General features: G+C 40.2%; 1 protein-coding gene across 1 annotated transcript in view; it reads left to right on the top strand.

The window, feature by feature from the left end:
• The window catches only part of Exoc4 (exocyst complex component 4), a 754,883-nt gene that overhangs the window by 599,965 nt on the left and 132,499 nt on the right, over window positions 1-22,419 (top strand). The window contains exon 13 of the mRNA XM_028866155.2: window positions 12,755-12,910. Within this exon, the coding sequence (XP_028721988.1) occupies window positions 12,755-12,910 (156 nt within the window). The remainder of the gene's footprint in view (window positions 1-12,754; window positions 12,911-22,419) is intronic.

The raw sequence follows: 22,419 nt of genomic DNA, 5'->3' as shown, positions 1-22,419 counted from the left end.
AGTTGCTAGGAGAAATTTTAAGACATTAGATTTCCCACAGTTTGTCCACTGAGCATTAGGCCTTGGCAACTGTAATTTTAGAAGTGATTGTCATGTGTGCTACTGGTTAAATCACTATCTGAACTCTCCTCTCAGGTTGTAGAAGGAAGTTACTGTGACTTTTGGTGCATAATTACCTCTCAGAACTAGCATAATCCATCTCCATATCATGGCACTCATGGTTATTGACCAGATGAACCCCTTTGTAGCATGAATCTTAAAGGTATTATTAATAAAATCAAACCTGAAGCCAGGTATTGGGGTGAATGCTGGAAATCAGAGAGGCAGAACAAGCCACAGCTTCCTTACCTTACCAATTCCTCAGCTGCTCCTGTTTCCTCAGACTGGAAGCCTCTGAGTCCTCATCCAAATGGATCTCAGCTGAACTGCTGCTCAAAAGCCTAAAAGCTTAACCAGGCTCTAGTTCCTGGTTTTCACACCTTATATACCTTTCTGCTTCCTGCCATCATTTCCTGGGATTAAAGGCGTGTGCCACCATGCCTGGCTGTTTCCAGTGTGGCTTTGTACTCACAGAGATCTGATTGGATCTCTGCCTCCAGAATGCTAGGATTAAAGGTGTGAGTGCCACCATTTTCTGGCCTCTATATTTATCTAGTGGTTGTTCTGTCCTCTGACCCCAGATAAGTTTATTAGGATGCACGATGTATTGGGGGACACAATATATCACCACACCCCTTCACTTTACTTTACATGCCATCTGTTCTCTTGGCCCCAAACAGTTGTTCCAGATGTTGCTCCCTAACTATGTGACCTATAAGTTCTTTAGGAAGCAGTGAACCTCATTTCTCCTGCCTAGCTCGCCTACCATGATCAGATAGGAGCCTATTGCAGTAACTTTGATGCACAGTAATAAGGACCTGGACTGAGTGGAAATAAATACTCAATAAAATGCATAGTCACAGTGCAGAGGACTTTATAAGTCATTAGCTTATCTAGTCACTCAACGATTCTATTAAATTGGATTCTCCTTACCTTACCCATAAAAAAACAGAGGTTCAGAAAGGTTAATAATGTGGCGAAGGGCAGATTGTGGAAGACGTAGTGCATGCATTAGAAGCTAACTCTGTCTGACTCAAAAGCCCACATAAGCAATGGAATTAAAAAAGTAATGGGGAACCTAGAAATGTTTCAGGAGGCTTAGAAGACTATACAGTGATACGGAGGCCATGCTCCAGAAGAGCAGCGTGAGCCCAGCTTAGGTCTACCCCAGCACTCAGCTGTTTAGGTGTTTCCTCCACCAGATGGAAGTGGTGAACCTACCACACAGGATTGCTGTGTCATGAGTAAACATGCTGCAGAGATGACTCAGTGAGCTGAGGGCTGGATAGTGTAGCATAAAGACTTGAGGACCCAACACCGAAATCAGAAGTCAGGCATGGCCACACAGACATCTGTAACCCCAGCACTGAGGAAGAGGGGAGCAGAGATAGGAAGATCTCTGGGTCTTGCTGTTGGCCTAGATTCAGATTTAATAAGAAGCCTTATCTCTAAGGAATATGGTTGAAAGTGAGAGAGCAGGCCTCCAAGAGTGTACATTATAGGCATGCGTTCTCACAAGCAAAAATGAGCACATACCACACTAAACACTTCACACAACATACACACACAGACAACACATTTACATACATATACCACACTCAGATACATATACACACATACCTGCATACATACATATACAACATACATACACATATATGTATACATACATATACCACACAAATACAAACATCCATACTTGCACATGTATGCCACAGTCACACACCACAGACACACACAGAGACATGCATTCACATACACACAAAACACACACATATATACATACATATATACACATATACATATAAACATACATACCACACTCACAATACATATCACACACATGCATACATGTAAAAATATACAGTCATACACAGAGATACAGTCATACACAAACACACATATATGTATACATACATACCCACATACATAGAAACATACATACCACACTTACACATATATACCACAGATACATATCACAAATACATATACACACATACACATACCATACCACACTCACACACATACACACATGCACACACATAAGAAACAAAAAGCTTTAGCATGTGTAAAGAACTTAGAATAGTGTCTAGACTGGTAACTACTGTGTTAGTATATTTGCTTATTACTGCATTCATTGATGGCATTGTTAAGGTTTGCTGATGACACAGGAAAGATGTTTTTATGCCTTCTGTTGTGTCGCCAGTGTTTATACTTCAAATATATCATTCCATCATTCAATCTGTTACCTGATTTATTCAGGAATTATTGAGGGCCTAATACCGAAGACAGGCAAGGACATTATATGAAAAGAAAACCACAGACCAACCTTTTCAACAAACAGATACAAAATTTCTCAACCAAGTACTAGCAAATCAAATTCTGCAGCACATTAAGAGGATCATTCCCTGTGATCGAGTGGGATTTATCCCTGGAATGTAGAAACACATCAGCATCCACAGATCAATAAATGTGATGCATCACATTAACAGTGGAGGACAAACGCTGTGTGATCATCTCATTAGATGCAGAGAAAACGTTTGACAAAACTCAGTGTCCTCTCTTGAGGACACTACAACAAATGTGCTGTGGAGGGAATACATCTGTTAAAGCCACATGCAGTAAATCCACAGTTTAACATAAAACACAGTGGTGAAATATTCAAATCTTTTCCTCAAGATCTGGGCAGGACAAGATGCTGGGCAAGTAAGTAAAAGAAAGAAAGAAAAGCAAGTAGAAAAGTGTTGCTTTTTGACATGATCAGTGGCACAGATGATGAATCTAAAGATTCTACCAGTACAAACAGCTAGGACTAATAAAAGACTGCAGTGAGCTTGCAGAGAACAGAAGTCAATCACACTTCCATGTACTGAGAATAAGCATAATGGAAGTAAATCAGGAGGACAGTCCATTTACAAAGACTACAAAGAATACTTAGGAACAGATGTAACCACGGAGATGAAAAACCTAAAACTGAACACTATAAATGTGATAGTGTGAAGGAAAGAAATGGAAGGCACAGTAACCAGAGTGATAATTTATGTTTGTGTCAAGAGTCATATTGTAAAAATAGCAAAATGGCCATACTACCCAAAGTAATGTACAGATTCCACACAATGCCTTTCAGAATTCCAGTGTGGGGGGTGGGGTGGGTATGTGTGTATGTGGATGGGTGTGTACGCACGCACAAGAATTGGTTTTTGGTATTTGCAAATGAGCATGTGGACTCCTGCATCCATGCTCATGTATGTAGAACAGGCTGTCCTCATCTTTGTCTGCTTTTCTCCACCTATTGCCTGGAGACATGGTCTCTCACAGAGCCTGAAGTTCACCATTTTGGCTAGTCTGGCTAGCCAGCAAGTTCCTAGAATCCACCTATTTCAGTCCTCCTATCTTGGGGTCCCCAGGTATGCACAGCCATGTCTGATTGTTCTGTGTGAGTGCTGGGGGCTCAGACTCAGGTCCTCGTGTTGTTTGCAGAACAAGCGCTTTTACCCACAGAGCCATCTCCCCAGCCCCTACTATATATTTTTATAGAAGTATTTTTAAACATCAAATTCATGTGGAACCACAAAAGTAAAACCCTAACTAGCCAAGACAGTCATGAGCTAAAAGAACAAAACTGGAAACATCACACTACCTGATTTCAATCTATGCTGCAAAGTGATAGTAATTAAAACACCACAGCGTTGACATAAGAACAGACTCATTGACCAGAAGAAGAGAATTGAGAGCCCAGAAATGCACTCATGCATGTACAGTTAATTGAGTTTTGACAGAAGTGCCAAGAATTCATATTGGGAGGGTGCAACTATCTTCAGCTGCAGTGTGGGGGAGTGTGCATAGGAGAGGAGACGCAGCATCTCCCGTCACACAGGAAAACCAAGTGCAGGTAGTCAAAGCCTTCACGTGAGACCCAAAACTACAAAGAGAGTGCAGAGTACATCTCCATGGCATTCTTATAGCATAGATGTTTTTAGCTTTGACCTCCAATATGGGGAGGATGAAAGAAAAAAAAAAAAAAACACGCTTACCAAAGGTCTGGGTACTGAAATGAAGGAGAGAGGAAACAACCTACACCTGGGAGAAAATATTTCCAAGCTGTACATTTTATTAGTAGTTAGTAGAAAACCCTGTCGAAAATTTAGCTCCATACAAACAAACAAACAAAACATAACAACAAATTTCATTAACAGTGGATAAAGAGTGTGAGGGTGTAACTTGAGTGCCCATTTAGCTTATTTAAGGCCCCAGATTTGAATCCTACACCACTAACAACAAAGCAAAACAAAAAGGAAAAACTAATAAGAGGCCTGAATAGGAATTTCTCAAAAGAAGATGTACAAATAGCCAACAGATGTATTTAGAAAAGCTGGACATCCCTAATGATTTAATAAGTGCAAATTTTAAAATATCTCCACACAACTGTCATTAAGGCTGTTAACAAAAAGATGAAAATTAACTGCTAGTGGGGGTGTAGAGAGGAGATATTATACACTTATACACTGCTGCTGAAAGGATAACTTGGTGGTGTCATTGTGGAAAAATCAAAATGGGTCTCCTCAAAAAAAAACCTACAAATAAAATTATATCTAGAGATACCACTTCTGGGTGTTTACTCCCCAAATTAAAGTTAGTATGTCAAAAAGATGTCTGCAGTCCCTGTTCACTAAAACACTGTTTACATAGCCAAATTATGGAATCAACCCAAGTGTCCATCAACAGATGAATGGATAAAGAAAATGTGGTGCATATCCACAAAGGGTTTCTATTTAGCTTTTTAAAAAGGAATTTTGTCATCTATGACAACACAGATGGAATAGAAAAATACTATGCTAAGTCCAATGAGGCAGACACAAAGACATATCCTCAGGTCTGTGAGGAGAGGGTGGAAGGGTGCTCACCAGATGCTTGGAGGAGGGGAGTTGGAGTAGTGATGGTAAATGGTACAAAGCCTCCATCAGATAAACAAGTAAGGCTTCTCCCATCCTTGTTGAAATGTATTGTCAGTGCTCAGAGTCATTAAGACTAAGTTTGAAATGTTGTCCTCAGAAAAATGATGTGTCTTAGTGGTGGATATGTTATATTCGTAAATCATAGTATCACTTTGTACTCTATGAATGTGTAAAATTATAATTTGTCAATTTATAATACAAAAGAATTGGGTATGCAGTGGTATGCTGAGGGCTAAACTTAGAGAAATGAATCTGTGAGGCGAGTTCTTGCAATCATGGCTTTTCCATTCTAATGGAAAGAGACAGGTAATGATCTAGTGACGAAGGGAAAAAGTGGGCTTCAGTAATAAGAATGATTTGATTTTGCAAAACAAGTTTTCTGAGTAAGGAGCAGGAAGACCTCACTGAGGCTGTGACGCTTAAACTTGGCTGTGGAGAAGTGGAACGACTTCCCAGGCAGAGACAGAAGCCGACGTGAGGAGACGGACTAGGGGTCAGGCAGCAGTCAGATCCTGGCTCTTCTCTGGCTACACAGTAGAATGGTGTGAGCACTTTTATGCCCAGTCAGGGCCCAGCTTCTGACTGGGAGCCTGGTAGATATATTTAAATGTTTTGGGGGTGTTTTGATGTATAACCAGGATTAAGAGCCCTTGATAAAGGATCTTAAAACCAGAGATTAGGATCTTATCCTAAGTGCAGTAAGAGGACATGGGAAGTTTAAAAGTGGCTGCCTGGTCTGTCTTTCTATAAACATCTCAAGGATATCAAACATCGAATTATTTAAATTTGTTTGCCAAAGGAAAATCTGAACATTGACAGTTGAAGCACATTTCACATTAATTTTTGCTCCACTGCCTATGCTACAGTGTAATTCCTTTTCTTAAAAAGTCAGAAGAAAAGTCAGTCACTTACAAACAGTATCATGCAAACTTGCTCTTTGAAGATTGTTGTTAAATTATCTTCAAGAGTTAACTTCAGCAAACACTCAGATCCAAGCCCTCCTTCCCTAGAGTCCGCTTGACTGTTTCCATGGACTGCCTGCACTGTTGCCACATGCTTCTTGGCTTGTGTCTCCTGGGAAGAAGTATGCATTCTCTGCTGGCTTGTTTATGTCCACTTGACACAAGCTGCAGTCATCAGAGAGGAGCCTCAGTTGAGAAAATACTTCCATAAGATCCAGCTATAAGCTAGCCTGTAAGGTATTTTCTTAATTAGTGACTGATGTAGGAGGACCCAGCCCTCTGTGGGTGGGGCCACCCCTAGGCCAGTGGTCTTGGGTTGAATAAGAAAGGCTGACCAAGCCATGGAAAGCATGCCACTAAGTATCACTCCTCCAGGGCCTGTGCATTAGCTCCTGCCTCCAGGTTCCTGCTCTGCTTGAGTTTCTGCCCACACTGCTTTTGACATGGGCTATTGTATGTAACCATGAGTGAACTAAACCCTTTCCTTCCAACTTGCTTTGATCTTGATGTTTCATCACAGCAGTAGTAACCTTAGCTAAGACACACCCATCTGCAGCTCTGTGAGGAGCCTAAAGACCTACTGGTATTTCTGTCTCTTTTCTTAAGTATTATGGTCTAACCTTATGATTACTATTATCTCCCTCTTCCCCCTTCTCTTTTTCTTCTCCCTCCCTCTTCAGTTTCCTCCTTCCCTTCTTTCAGTCAATCGTATTTTTCTTTGACACTTTCAAGTGCCTATGTAATGCATGCTGATCATTCAACCCCTATCCTCCCCCATCCCCATCTACTCCCTAACCCCAAAAATGTCTTGCTCACATTCATGTCTGTTTGTTTTGTTTGGTGATCCATTGAGTTTAACCAGACCTGTGTTACCATAGACTTGCAGCTGGCAGTGGGGCCTGGCAGGCCCAGCAGTGGATACACAACCCACAATAGTGACTTCCGCTCTCATAGAACCTATCAATAGCTAGTATTTTAGAACTGTTGGTTTTGTTTGGTTTTCTTCTGCAGCATGATGCTAACTCTTCCTGTATCCCTAACTGTCATTATCACTTGGTGGTTGAGTGGTGCTGAGCTCAAGTTTGGCTTGATGCATGCTCAGTCATTGATAGTCTATAAACTCAACTAACACCACAGCTTCATCTGATGCATGCTCAGTCATTGATAGTCTATAAACTCAACTAACACCACAGCTTCATCTGATGCACGCTCAGTCATTGATAGTCTATAAACTCAACTAACACCACAGCTTCATCTGAGCTAGACTTGTCCTTGGTTCATTTGTCTAACTTGGCTTCTAGTTTTTGAAGTTTCTGGAAGATTCAGTCTGGGAAAGTAAGCATCATGCCCTGGCTGTCACAAAACAGTTGAATCCAATTAGCCCCACCTGCCCCTGGTTGTTTACCTAATGAAAGCCCCACCACCCCAGCTGTGTCTAGGGACTGTGCAGACTTGCACTTCCCAACTGTTCCAGTGAGTGAGAAGTGTACATATGAGCCGGTTGACATCAGCAGATGTTTTCTGAATGAAATCCACTCAGCCATGTCTGGAGGGTAGACTCTTCTCATGGCAACCCATCACCTGTTTCTAGAAACACACCTACTTTCCTCTCCCCTCTGGGAAGGATACAAATAGTTATACAGATGGCTCTGTCTGCTGCGTATCGAACTGTGAATTAATTGGTAGATTATGGGTTCTGGTTGGAATGATTAACCCCATTCCTCTTACAGAATAATTGTTGGGAATACTGGGGTCCTTTTTTGAAGCTGTTTAGATATGTCCTGGAATTTTATAACCCACCTGATTTGTTTCATTACAAAATGAAAAACTAATAAAGACAGTTGTCATTTGAATGAAATTTTTCCTTTAGGGTAATTATTTCCTACAGGATGTCAGTATTTCAGGTTAGGTATTTGGAATTGCTTTATGGTTTTATCTTTATTCCAATATGAATTAATACACTGCCTACTAACATTTGGATTAATTAATATTGCCATTCCTCAGGTAGTAATATAATGTTGAACTTTTTCGAGCAAACCAGTGTTTTTAAGAGACCTAAGTAAATAATCTGGGTACCTTTAACACAGTGAGTATCTTAGATGCAGTTTCTTGTGATCCATGAAGTACTAAAACAGAAGATTGTAGCCACACCCCTCCAAAATATATAATGCCATCTCACAGGTATGGATACAATCATTTTCCATGGACAGGCTCAGGATTTAAGAATTGGAAAAGTGATTTGGCTTGGGCTTCTAAGTCTGCAAAGCAGCATTTGACCTCTAATGTGGCTCTAAAGGGAACTGAACCACTCAGCTAAGGTTCCTTGTGAGTATGACATTGACATTTACTTTACAAATAATTTACCCACATTACAAATACTACTCTTTAATTTTTTGGAAACAATTTAAAAAATGACAACCTTTAAATGGCTTCTAGGACATAAAAAGACAACTGGTGAGCAGGTGGGATCCACAGGCCAACTTTGTTGTATAGAATGAAATCCTAAGAGGTAGGCGATCCATATAAAAGCAAAGGTTTGTGCTTTGTGTCTTTTCCAAAGAGAGAAATCGTGGTATGCTGTCATGGTCAACAAACTCCTCACAGAGAAAGCAGGGTTTTGAGGAGTCTTTCCACATAATAGACCACCTAGGAGGAAGTGGAGCACAGGGCAAGGATTGTCAACAATTGCTCTTTGGTTCATTTGTTTTCTGTTCCGAGGACTTTTCTTCTGTTGAGTTTTTAGTGAGAGACACATATGTTCGTTAATTCACGACTTCTGATCTTAGTGATTTAGAGAGGCATAGAATAAACCTGTGCTTTGGCTGAAAGCTACTGGCTTAGTGACTGGTCTGAGTTAAGCACAGAGAAAGGGAACCTGTTAAAATGGCCTCAGAAGAATGAGTTATCCAGACTCGTGAAAGAAGTCTTATGCTTATTTCTTGTTCAGTTTTTACAAACCTTCCACTTATCAGGTATCGTGCTAGGTACTAAGATTAAAAAAAAAAATCCTGACAAGAAATTAACTATCCTCAGCACACTCATTAAATTTGTGATCCCAGTTTGTTTATTTGTTTGTTTTAAAAAACAGTGAGGGGAGAGATATTTATAACCCTGGCATGCAGTTTGGATCACCTGAGAAATTTAAAGATTGCATCCTCCATGCTACTCACACACGCAGTTTCTGATTTGTTTAGTCCTGGATATGGCCTGGGCATCCAGGTTTTTTCTTTTTCTTTTTTTGTTTTGTGTTTTGTTTTTTATTTTTGTTTATTTGTTTGTTTGTTTTTAAGAGCTCCCCTAAGTGATTCTAGTGCACAGTCAAGGCCAAAAACCTCTAGCATGAGAGTGGAACACAAAAAGATGCACACAACAATAGCAGGGATGGAACCCAAGTAACCTTTAGGGAGTAAAAACATCCAAACAGGATATGAGAGCATAAAGAAGGGGAAACAACACATCCTACTTTGGAACTTTGGAACTATCCTTCTGGATAGGATGTACAGCCAGCATGCCAACCTGCATGGGGGAGTGGCCTGGAATAGTGAGCAGGGACAAAGGAGGTAGATGTTCACACACTGCTGTCTGGTTCTGAAGAGGGGACTAGCATTGTATTTTAATTTACAGAGATGACCCCTCTGGCAGGATAAGCATGACTAATGGTCTCATAACTCTAGGCAAGAAGCCCAGGCCCTGAGTCATTGCCAAGTCCACATGAGAAATGATTAGGGCTTAAATGTCAATTAATGGCAGTGAGTCTGGACAGGAAATGACTATTCATAAGATATTAAAGATGTGGTACTAATAGGATATGGTCACTGTTGGTGATAAAGAAGAGCATATTCCTGATTGGATTACATCATGGCTAGAATAGGGCATGCCAGGTTTCTACTGGGAAAGAGAGAAATGGAAATGACTGGGTTCCTTTTGATTCATTTACTTTGAAATATTGGTGAAACTGTCCACTAAGAATTCTCTAGTTAACCTTTCAAATGTAGGAACAAGAATGAGAAGTGATGCTTCCCCAGAGATGTGATGGAGGAGTCATTAATCTGTCCAGAAGACAAGATTGCCCAAGTGAGAAATGCATAGGCCTGAAGGACTCAGCATGTAAGGTGTGGGCACAGGAAAGGAGCTATCATTTTGGCTCCCAAATGGATTCAGGTAGCAGTAATAGAACCAGGAGGAAATGATATAAAAAGAAAAAGCAGATACAGAAAAGAAAAGAGAAATAAAACATTAGAAGCTTCAGAATAGTCAAAGAGCCTTAAGATTTAAGACATGTCAATAAGGTAGGTCAACATCATGGGAAGGCTGGCTGGTTTGAGACCATTACTGCATTTGGCTTAAGACTAAATTTTAACTACCTGTCAAAAATGTGGAGAAAATAGATTTAGGAAGCCCTTTTCCTCCTTCTAACATATACAAAATGGGTATAAATATTTAGCTTTAAAAGTATTTCTAGGCCGGGCGTTGGTGGCGCACGCCTTTAATCTCAGCACTCGGGAGGCAGAGCCAGGCGGATCTCTGTGAGTTCGAGGCCAGCCTGGGCTACCAAGTGAGCTCCAGGAAAGGCGCAAAGCTACACAAAGAAACCCTATCTCGAAAAACCAAAAAAAAAAACAAAAAAGTATTTCTAATTGGTAATCAAACTCAAAAAGAAGCCAATTCTCCATATTCCCCGACTGAAAAAGGAATTAAAAGCCACAGGAACAAGTAAGGCTGATGCTGAGAGGACCACAAAGGTATCAGACTACAAGTAGAGGCAAAAAAGGAAAAGATGACACTTCAGCCTGCAATGCAAAAAGGGTAGAGCTTTCACCTGTGCAGAAGTTGTACAAGGGATGGGTTCATCCATGAGTCCAACCAGAAAACTCAGATGCTCTATCAAATCATTTGGTGGGATGTTTTTAAAGGAGAGAGAAGAATTTTGGAAGAGAGGAATTCTGTGTCAAGGGAGAAAATCATGTGTCTATTATTTAGAAAACAGAGACCAGGAAAATGCATTGTGGAGAGACATGTGACATATAGGAAGAAAGAGCAGGATAACAAAGGAAGATGAAATGTATTTGAATATGCCTGCTGAAGAGAGAAACTCAAGTGTGTAATATGTGCTCTCCATTCTCTGTCAGATATAAAGGATGTAGTGGTGACCAATGAGGGTCTACAAGATAAGTGTTTTAAGTGGCCACCAAGTTAAATATGGAGAGGACACATTTTTCAGTTTGCCAAAGACTATTCAGGACTTGCCTGAAATGGAATGTTATACATCTGAGGTGGTGTCATGCTATAAGATTTGCATGTGAGATTGTAGCTGGGTGGTGGTGGTGCACGCCTTTATTCCCAGCACTCAGGAGGCAGAGACAGGCAGATCTCTGTGAGTTCAAGGCCAGCTTGGTCTACAGAGAGAGTTCGGGGACAGGCTCCAAAGCTACAGAAAAGCCTTGTCTCAGAAAACAAACAAACAGAAATAGTAGAAACTTCGAAGGAAATAAAGGAGAAACAAGAATAAGGGGCACCCACCCATGAGAGTAATTTGGAAGACTGGGCAGGGAAGAAGACTCTGCTGTCATAGTTTTTATTTCTGACAACAGTTTTTATCAGAACATTTCTGCTTGAAGTAAGCTAGAAAAAATTGTCCTAGTCTAGCTTATTTTAAAAGAACCAGGGCAGTATTGTTGCAATATGAAACCATGGTACCTTTGGTCAGGCTGCAAGGAGTCAAGGTTTATAGGCCTCATCTTTTCTTGCCTGTGCATATTGAAATGTCTGTTGGGTGAAGGCACTTTTCTTATAAGTACATATGCACCATTTATATTTATCTGAAATGTATGCTGTATCTCAGTGTGATGCTTAGCACTGAAAGGTATCCATGCTTGTGATGTGAGAAGCTTCCAGAGACTGGAGACTTGATCATCGTCGTCAGAAGAATGTCCAGCTCATGAACATTCCATAAGTAAATGTCACTTCTGTCAGGAAGGACTGCTGATGAGAATTTTTAGACCCTTAAAACCAGCTTTGGTGGCAGAAATATTGAGTAGAAAGAGAAACTTTTTAATTAAGTTGAAATTGAACATTTAAGGTGACTTTTCAGGTATGTTCTAGTAAGGGCAGCATTAATAATGAACCCATGGGCCCTATTAAAGGACTAGAAGCCTGTCAACTCTAGGTCACCAGCCAAAGCCCAGTAGAGTTATCTGTAATCAAAAGTTTTCCCTGCCTGACATTTGGAGCACAGGCTTTCTTTATGATGGTAGGTTTGTTTTGAATAGAGGGATATTTGTCCATCATTCAAAAGCTACTTTCACATAGAACTAATTGGTAGCATAAACCCAAAAGTCAGAAAACAGTCTATTGTAACACTTATGTCACCATTCAGGTACCACTGTTTGGTCATTTAAATAGCATTTTAAAAACATGATTTTCCTACTTTTTATTTTTTGAATATTTTTTAAAAGGTCCAACTAAACCTTTCCATACATTTGTGTTCTACATAAGATATTAACAATTATAAGCTGGACAATCAATATTATTAGCTTATTCAACAAATTGGAAACCTAAAATGAACTCTGAGAGTGGCATTTCCCAGCAGTGTGACCCAGGAAGAGATAACGCTGCTTCCAGCACAGGTGATGAACTGTGTTAAGAGAGAGATGGGCATACCATCTTTTTCTATAGCAAAGGCAGAAGAAAACGCTCACTGTGTATGACTCTAAATTGTCCATTTCTTTGTGGCCATTTCAGGGGCATTGTCCAGTCGGAAGAGAAACTTGTCATCAGTGCATCTTGGGCAAAAGATGATGATATCAGCAGGCTCTTGAAATCACTGCCAAACTGGACTAACATGGCTCAGCCCAAACAGCTGAGGCCCAAGAGGGAAGAGGAAGAAGACTTCATAAGGTAAACGTCTGTTCTCTAAGCTATGTTAGACAGAGGGAGGAAAACCCATGCTCTCCGCAAATCCTTACTCAAATGAAAGGGTGCTGATTCTAAAGATCAAGCATCAGTTACTTGAACTTGAAAAATCTGTTTTTCTCCTCGCACACTTCCTTTCTCATACAAGTGTGCCTTGGGCTCAAATGTCGGCAAGGAGGAGCTGTGAACCCAATCTAAGCGTTGTCAAGTTGGGCTAAAATGTCTCAGATTCTATACAGGTACAATACAATCATTTGTTCATTCATTCATTCAGCTCTGCTCTACTGACCCTGTTCCTTGACAAACTGATAGTAAGATAAAGTTTGGCTCAGAGTATGTCACAGCATCCCAAGCATGTTCTGTAATTTCCATGTGCATTCACACAGACTGGATTGTCTCTACTATTTCTGCTTGTTTTGACAAAAGTAAGGTCTCTCTCTTAACATTATCACTCAACATTTTCTTTGTACAATTTCTTTACTTAACCCATGGGATCTTATGAAGCTGCATGTTTTCCTACGTTTTCACCCATGTCACCATTGAACTGTGTAAAGCAGATAAATGATGGCAACAGTGCTTCATCACGTTAAAATTAGGTTCATTCTTATTACCTTTTGTTTATCTGAGGGAAAAAAATAGGTGGTACAGTAAAATAAAAGCACTTTTGAAAAGCAAAGACCAAGAGCTAGGAAAGTGAGGCCTATCTGGAATCCCAGCACTCAGGAGGTGGAGGCAAGAGCATCGGGAATTTATTTACCTTTCACCTCATAGTGAGTCCAAGCTGGCCTGACCATCTGAGACCCAGAGTCACAAAGGAAAAAAGGAGAAGCAGCAAAGACCAAAACTCAAAATAAATAAATTTCAAAAGTAATGGATATCGTCTTACTTTCAGTTTATGATCCAACAACAGACTCATCTCTGTCTGTCAGAATGTAGATTGAAACTGTAGATAATGTGGGTTGCATGAGAATGTCCCCTATGTACTCAGGCATTTGAATACTTGGTACCCAGTTGATGTCATTGTTTGGGGGTTAGAAGGTGCACCTAGGAGCAGGCTTCAAGAGCTCATAACTTTGTCCCATTTCCAGTTCATTCTCTCTGCTTCGTGTTTGTGGTGGAAGATGTGATCTCTAAGCTTCCTATTACTGCCCTCTGCTGCCATGCTTCCCCAGCCGTTATGAATTCTCCCTCTAGAACCATAACCTAAATAAACTCTGCCATCCATGGGTTGCTTTTGGTCATGTTACTTTATCAAAGCAACAGAAAGTAACTAATCCAGATAGTAAGTCTTTACTGTTCATAAAGTTAACTGTCTTCACACCTATATACCTGTCTTTATGCCTGTATAACTTATTTTCACTGACAGTAGGTAACTTTTTTATAGTTACAATTTAAAAGTTGTAGGATATTAAGTGCAGCAAGCTTTCTTTTGGCTGCCTACCAGCTCCCAAATAAAGACACATGAATGCTTGACTTTATCTTATGCTTGTCCCACTAGCTCTTATAACTTAATTTAACCTGTTTCTCTTCATCTATGTTTTGCCTCTGGGCTTTTCACCTTTTTCTTTTCCTTCTGTATGTCCTACTTTTCCTGCTTCTTCTGTGTCTGGCTGGCAGCTGCCTGGCTAGCTGGCCCTGGGCATCTCCCTGTCTTTCTCCCTCATTCTCCTTACCAAAGCCTAGATTTCTCCTCCTACTTATTCTCTCTGCCTGCCAGCCCCACCTATCACTCTACTGCCTAGCTGTTGGCTTTTTATTAAACCAATCAAGTGCCTTAGGCATGCAAGATCAAAAAGCAACACATCTTTACATAATTAAACAAATACAACATAAACAAATATGATACATCTTTATATCATTAAATGCAGCATAAACATGTAGCATACCTTTACATAGTTAAAGTAATATTTCACAACAATTAAATGTTGAAATGAAATGTGTATGCATGTCTATTAAATATATGTCAGGACTTGAATTGCTGGGTAATAGTGTGTGCAAATTTTGAGGGGTCCACAATATCAGTTTTCTAAAGTATTCCTAAGGAGCTGGAAATACGACTCAGCTGTTAAGAACACAAACTGCTCTTGCAGAGTACCCAAGTTTTATCCCAGCACCCACAACTGTCTGTAACTCCAGTTTTAGAGGATCTGACACCTTCTTCTGGCCTCACACCACACTCACACATCACACCTGCACACACACAACTTAAAATAAATGTCTTAAAAATTAGAAAACAAAGTAGACCTAGAAGTTTGCACCATCACAGTGGTCTGTCAGAGTTTCTGTTGGCCTTTGTGTTACCAGGACTGGGTATCTTCCATTTGTTGATAGCAGACATTCTAGTACATGCGCTGAGATAATTTGATGTCATTTAGTGTGCATTTCTCTCATGGATTAGGGTGAGAAATTCCCTGTGTATTTTTATATATTTATTGACCTTCATGGTGTGTGTGTGTGTGTGTGTGTGTGTGTGTGTGTGTGTGTGTGTGTGTTTCAAATCTATTGCTTAATTTTAATTATGTTTTCTATGGAGGGTTTTCCTAGTAATTTGTAGGAGTGATCTGTATACCATGTTCTTACTCCTTTGCTATAGATAAACCAGTCTTCTCCCACTTGACAGATTGCCTTATTCCTTGCGCAGTGCAGTCTTTCACTAGAGAGACTGTCCACTCATTCTCCATAGTATATAAGTACAGTTTATAGTTTATTTTATGGATTGAACATTTTGTGTAAGAACACTTGCTTATACAAAAGTCACAGAGGAATGTTCCTTGGAATCTTTGATGTACTGACTGGTTCCCCAGTATGTTAAAAAAAAAATATTTTTTAACTTTATTCCCCTGTAACCTAAACTTTCCACAACTGAGATTATGTTCTTTTGACTTTAATAGTAGAAAATATCCTCATATCTACCACGACAAGAGATAATGAATGATTGATGGATTGATTATCACTCAAGTAGATATAATCAACTGACCTTAATACAGAAAGCAAGCCCCAAGGTGCTATGCTTTTACAGAATTACTGTCAAATCATCATTTTACCACATTCTCAAGTGGTCTGAGTAAGCACATTCCTACTCTCTCTTATAACTATATTCATTTAACTGTATGTATTAACCTCAGTAGTTGAATTACAAGCAATTTCTGGATGATAATTTCTTTTGCACTAGTATTTCAAATAATCATGTGTCTTCTTATTGTTCCTCAGTTTATTTTTATACACGAATTTAATTGTAATATATGCCCGCAAAAGATTGTTAATCAGCTGTATTAGTAATCTTACGTAGCTCGGTGTAAAAGGAAACAGTTCTATTATAGAAAAGAGATGCTGAACCAGGAATGGAGCCTTTTTTTGACACTGCCTTGGATTCAAAAGAACTGGAATTAAGGATCCAGCTTTCTTTACTCTTGTTTGATCATTCAGTCAGACTACTCTTCATATTAAAATCAAAGGAAAAGCCAATTGTATAAATATTTCCTCATTTTTGGTCTCAATAAAATATATATCATTATGCCCATATAACTAGATCAAAATATCAAATTCTCCTAGTGTTCTCCAAAGACCTACCATCAAAGTATGCCCCATTCTAACTCTGCCATCATAGTTTAGTTTTGTTTGTCCTTGTGTTTTTTTGGCTGTAGTGTCTGGATTATTTTGCTGATTTATGCCTGAGATATTTGCTCATATTTTTGCATGGTTTGAAATGCATCATAAGAGAATAAATATTTGCTGGGTGGTGGTGGTGCACACTTTTAATTCCAGCACTCAGGAGGCAGAGACAAGCAGATCTCTTGAGTGCAAGGCCAGCCTAGTCTACAAAGTGAGTTCCAGGGTAGCCAGGGCTATACAGTGAAAACCTGTCTTGAAAAACCAAGAAAGAGAGAGAATAAGTTTTGATTTCTGTTTACTTTAGCTTTGATGGGCTCTTTCCTTTAACCTGTCCCATCCTGTATCTAGATTAGAAGTTGAAACCCTTCACTGATCCTCCAGTGTAGCAGAGTTGACAGAGGACCTGGTTTAGCACACTAAAGTACCATATAGCACTGCATGAGCAAAACCGACTGAAAAGTCATTCTTCTCCTATAATTAGGTTTTAAAGCTCAGAAGACTATTTAGTGAACTGATGAATATAGAATCCAGTGCCCTTTGCATTGAATAAAGGCTATGCTCTCTTCATTAACAAATGAGTCCTTTTTCTATTCCTGTTTTTTAACTAAAAAAAAAAAATGTATTATTTCCTGGTTTAGCTTTGAATAAAAGGAGAAAAAAACTAGGTCAAGCTAGGGCTTTAATGGGGGGGGGGGAGCTAATACCCTTTGTTCCCAAAGAAGCTAAAAGCAGGCTCTCTAGCCCATTGTCTTTGCACCTGTCATCATGTGTATGTGTATGTGTGTGTGTGTATCCTTTGTGATAATAGCTATCCACTGATGAAAGAGTTTGCTATTGGGGGATGTAATTAACAGAAGCAGGAAGGTGTTGGTAGAAGTAAAAGAGACAGGGCTGGGCTGTCTAGAAGTTGGGCAGATTATAATCAGACCCCCAAAACCTGAATTTTAAAGGATAAGAATCATTTCTCTAGAGGTAGTCCTGAAAACTTGTAAGTTTGATTGGTAGACCAGGATCTGAATGTTCAAGTGATAAAAATTAAACAGTAAGTATGAAGCGTACAGATTAGTCTTGAATTACAGCATACTAATGGCAAATGATACAAAGTAATTCTCTAGATCAACAATATAATGAAAACAATAAGAATCGTCAGTGCCTGGCACTATAGGGTAGCATTATGAGTCTCTAAATGTTATCATTCCCATTCAACAAATGAGGATACTGAGAGAAAGAAACTTCTTCACAGCCACAGCCGTTAAGTGACAGAGCTGGGGTTTAAACCTAGGTACTCTGGCCTGCAGAGCCACCACACTAGGTCAGCCAGGCTAAAATTGGATCAGTAATGTACAATTTGGACTTTTTATTTGCTCCCTCATTTTCATTGATTATCATAATCTTGACTGATAGATCTTCTTTTTGCAAATGTCACAGACATGTGTCATGATGGCACTTTGACTCTATAATTTTAATTATTGTATTTATTAATATATTGCGTTTTATGGATTCTCTCCATTCCAATAGCAAGTGTTTAAACAGTATGTGCCGAGATGTGTCTGGGAGGAACAGTGCATTAAACCCAGTAGTGTGCTTTAAATTGTTTCGCTCTTTCCTTCTCAAGTAATCTGTTTGTCTATTCAAAGCAAAGAAAATAGAGACGATCATTGTTAGGAAGGAAAGAAAGATAAAATGTAAAAAATATATAAAATTAATTGCTTAAATTTGGGAAAGAAAATGCTGCGGTTCTGAGTAGGAAAGAGAGACTAAGGAGAGCTGTGGCTTTTGTATTTTTAAAATTGAGTTGTCTAGATGATAACCTTTTAACACCTCATCACAGGATCAGATGACTGGTGTATTCACTGTCCAGGGTTTTTTATTGTATGAAATTTTGGGGGCAAGATGATTAAATAACAGAAAAATATTATTTCAGTACTCAGTGGTGGATTATAATCATTTTAAGCTTCTATTCATTTTGGTTTCTATGCTATATGTTTAATTTAAAGAGTCAGAAGAAAAGCAGAGGAGGTGGGCCTTTTGTCTGCCTTCTGTGGAATCCTCAAAGCACAGTATATACTTGATAGATTAAATGGGTGGAACCAACTTAGCAATGGAAAAGTCAGCTTGTCTTCATAAAGCTGGGGAAAGTAGTTTCCTTGGGAAGTTGGCAGGTCCGAGTTCTGGTCCTCAGCCCTGCCTGGCACTAACTAGTCCACTTTGTTTTTTTTCCTCAATTCTTTCTTATCCCTGATAGGTTTCTTCACATAGCTCAGACTAGACAATTATGAAAGAAGCAAGGCTAGAAATATGTTCAGATTCAGAAATAATATAAATAAAGTAGAACATTAACAATTTTCTGAGAAGTTGCACTTGAAATTTAAAAAGGCCCCAATATAATGTAAGCAACAACTATAGAAAGGTCTCAGCAAACCGCAGCTGCTGGAAATCTCTAGACAAATCTGAAGGAGCAGTGAGGTGATAACAGTGGGCAAAGACTTCAGCTCTTTCGAATTAGTCTGTAGAATACAGACACTTATCTCACTATCTCTGGATGCTTAATATGACTTTTAAAATGCAATTAGGAAAGGAAAGATGAATCAGACTCATGAATATATTAACTTAAGTGCAAGGGTAGAAAATGCTTGGGTAAAATTTTTTTCACTCCTCAATTAAACAAGATGAAGATCATGGACAGATGTGGGACATTGTCAAGCAAGTCAGACTTCAGTCTCAAAATTAAACAAAAGAGATAGCCATTAACCAGAAACTCAGATACAAACATATCAGTATTCAAGATGATTGAATTCAGTGCTTTATTCTTATATCAAAGCTCCTATTAGCAAAAAATGGGCAGTAAATGAAAAATAAAATAAAATCTCCCATACAGATTATAAAATTTTAATCTTTCTAGACAGTTATTTGTGAATTATAATTTTGTTAATATCATTTTAAAAGCATTAATTTGTTATTTTATATATTGCATTTTTATTTAATTTCAGATCATGGGATTATTTAATAATTTCCATTTAGGTGTTAATTTAACACTATTTCTCTTTCTCCCATTTGAAGTCTTAATAAAACATTTTAAAATCTGCCCTTCTGATGTAGTCCATCTTGGTCCTTGAGGTTGAGAAGGCCACTTCAAGCCATTATGATAGTGGGTAGGATGCCTGTGATGGAGTCTGAGCAGCTGAGCCAGGCTAAGGCCGAGCAATGGGACTTGTAGAGGTTGAATTTCCCTGCTAGGTGATGAAGAACCACTTGCCTGCTTACCTCTATTTTTCTTTCCCTACTAGATGTTTTCAGACTCCCACTCGTGATTTCACCCCTCCTTATTGGTCATTCCCAGCTTTTCTTCTTTGTGTAGCCTCTAATCATCCCACTGTTCCTTCTTTCCCTCTTGTGTCTGCCAAGCTCAGCTTTCTAGATTCAGCTCAGACATCTATGCTGCCCATGTCTTTCACAAGTCCTCTCCTCTCCCCTCACTTCCTATAAACCTCCCATGTCCTACCTAGCAGAAGCAGAGTCAGGGAGGGTGTCACAGGTGTGAGCAGTGAGCAGTCAGGATGTCACAGGTGTGAGCAGACAGGGAGTCACAGATGTGAGCAGTGAGCAGTCAGGATGTCACAGGTGTGAGCAGACAGGGTGTCACAGATATGAGCAGTGAGCAGTCAGGATGTCACAGGTGTGAGCAGACAGGGTGTCACGGATATGAGCAGTGAGCAGTCAGTGTGTCACAGAAGTGAGCAGTGAGCAGTCAGGGAGCCACAGATGTGAGCAGTGAGCAGACAGTCAGGATGTCACAGATGTGAGCAGTGAGCAGACAGTCAGGATGTCACAGATGTGAGCAGGGAGCAGTCAGGATGTCACAGGTGCGAGCAGTGAGCAGTCAGGATGTCACAGGTGTGAGCAGTGAGCAGTCAAGATGTCACAGGTGTGAGCAGTGAGCAGTCAGGATGTCACAGGTGTGAGCAGACAGGGTGTCACAGAAGTGAGCAGTGAGCAGTCAGGGAGTCACAGATGTGAGCAGTGAGCAGACAGTCAGGGAGCCACAAGTGTGAGCAGTGAGCAGACAGTCAGGATGTCACAGATGTGAGCAGTGAGCAGACAATCAGGGAGTCACAGATGTGAGCAGTGAGCAGTCAGGGAGTCACAGATGTGAGCAGACAGGGTGTCAGATGTGAGCAGTGGGCAGTCAGGATGTCACAGGTGCGAGCAGTGAGCAGTCAGTGTGTCACAGGTGCGAGCAGTGAGCAGTCAGGATATCACAGGTGTGAGCAGACAGGGTGTCAGGTGTGAGCAGTGAGCACTCAGTGTGTCACAGAAGTGAGCAGTGAGCAGTCAGGATGTCACAGGTGCGAGCAGACAGGGTGTCCGATGTGAGCAGTGAGCAGTCAGTGTGTCACAGGTGTGAGCAATGAGCAGTCAAGATGTCACAGGTGTGAGCAGTGAGCAGTCAGGATGTCACAGGTGTGAGCAGACAGGGTGTCAGATGTGAGCAGTGGGCAGTCAGGGAGTCACAGGTGCGAGCAGAGAGCAGATCCTTTCTGGTGTGGTAGTGGTGTTCTCAGCGGAAACGTGTTTTAAGCACACACAAAAACCAAAACCCAAACACATTAGGGAGGGAAGAAGATGTGATTGGAACCCAACCAGGTCAGAATAAAATGTCTAAAATCAGTTCAGTAACATTAGCAGTTTCAACAGATTGTTTAGTGAGAAATATAATTGTCACAGCAATACCTCACTACTATATCAGTACCAGTTTTCTTAGTTAGGGTTTCTATTGCTGTGAAAAAATACCGTGACCAAAACACAAGTTGGGGAGGAAAGGGTTTATTCGGCCCACACTTCCACATTGCTGTTCAGCACTGAAGGAAGTCAGGACAGGAACTCAAACAGGGCAGGAACCTGGAGGCAGGAGCTGATGCAGAGGCCATGGATGGGTGCTGCTTACTGGCTTTCTTTCTTTCTCTCTCTCCTCTCTCTCTCAGGGGAAAGACGGCAGTGAGTGGTAAGATAAGGTGGTCTTGGCTCTTCGCTAGTGCTTAGATCTCTTGGGATTTTAACTCTATATTTGGCTCTTGTGTTTGTTATTTAATAAGACCATTTAGAATTTCATCTACATTTGGCGCCCAATGTGGGGCAAGAATTTATTAAAAACTGTTGGTGGTTACAGGCTGGCTTGGCCAGGGATTACAGGCCCCAGGCCCGGCCCAGTCTGGTTGCACACCATCAGAGCTGCACTCAACCGTAGCTACAAGCGGTTACCTGCAGCTGGAGCTATTCAATCCCGAATCGGCTCAAGCCGGAGCACATGGCACGTAGCTTTTTTCTCTTCTCTTGGTAGATAGTAGGCGCTTGCTTGCTTGCTCTCTCTTTCACGGGGGAAGGGCGGCAGTGAGTGGTAAGATAGGGTAGTCTTGGCTCTTTGCTAATGCTTGGATCTCTTGGGCTTTTAACTCTGTATTTGGCTCTGTGTTTCTTATTTAATAAGACCATTTAGAATTTCGTCTACATATAATCATTGGAAGAATTTGGAGAAATGTCTTAAACCATTGTATGTGAGTTTTCTAGGACACAGAACTGAAGCTGGGGAGAGGTGGGACAATATGTCAGTGTACATTATGATAGGTTATTTAGCCATGGTAACCACTACTTTATGTTAAAATTTTTACCTGCTTAAATATTTTCCCACACACCCTCAATTACTATTACTATTTATTGCCCATTCACTGGTTCTCCACAATACACTACCCTAATATTTTTTTCCCTTGGAAAAAAATCATCTCTCGGCATCTTCATTTTTCTCCCAGTTTTATGGCAGCATCCTCTTTTCTCTGTGCTATCTCACATAGCCACACACATTCCCATCTCTCTGTGTCTTTTCCTAC

This window comes from Peromyscus leucopus, chromosome 3 (genome assembly GCF_004664715.2).
Source record: "Peromyscus leucopus breed LL Stock chromosome 3, UCI_PerLeu_2.1, whole genome shotgun sequence".
Classification (NCBI taxonomy): Eukaryota; Metazoa; Chordata; class Mammalia; order Rodentia; family Cricetidae; genus Peromyscus; species Peromyscus leucopus.
The sequence above is the reverse complement of the archived record's forward strand: the minus strand, read 5'-3'. Positions and strand labels throughout refer to the sequence as shown.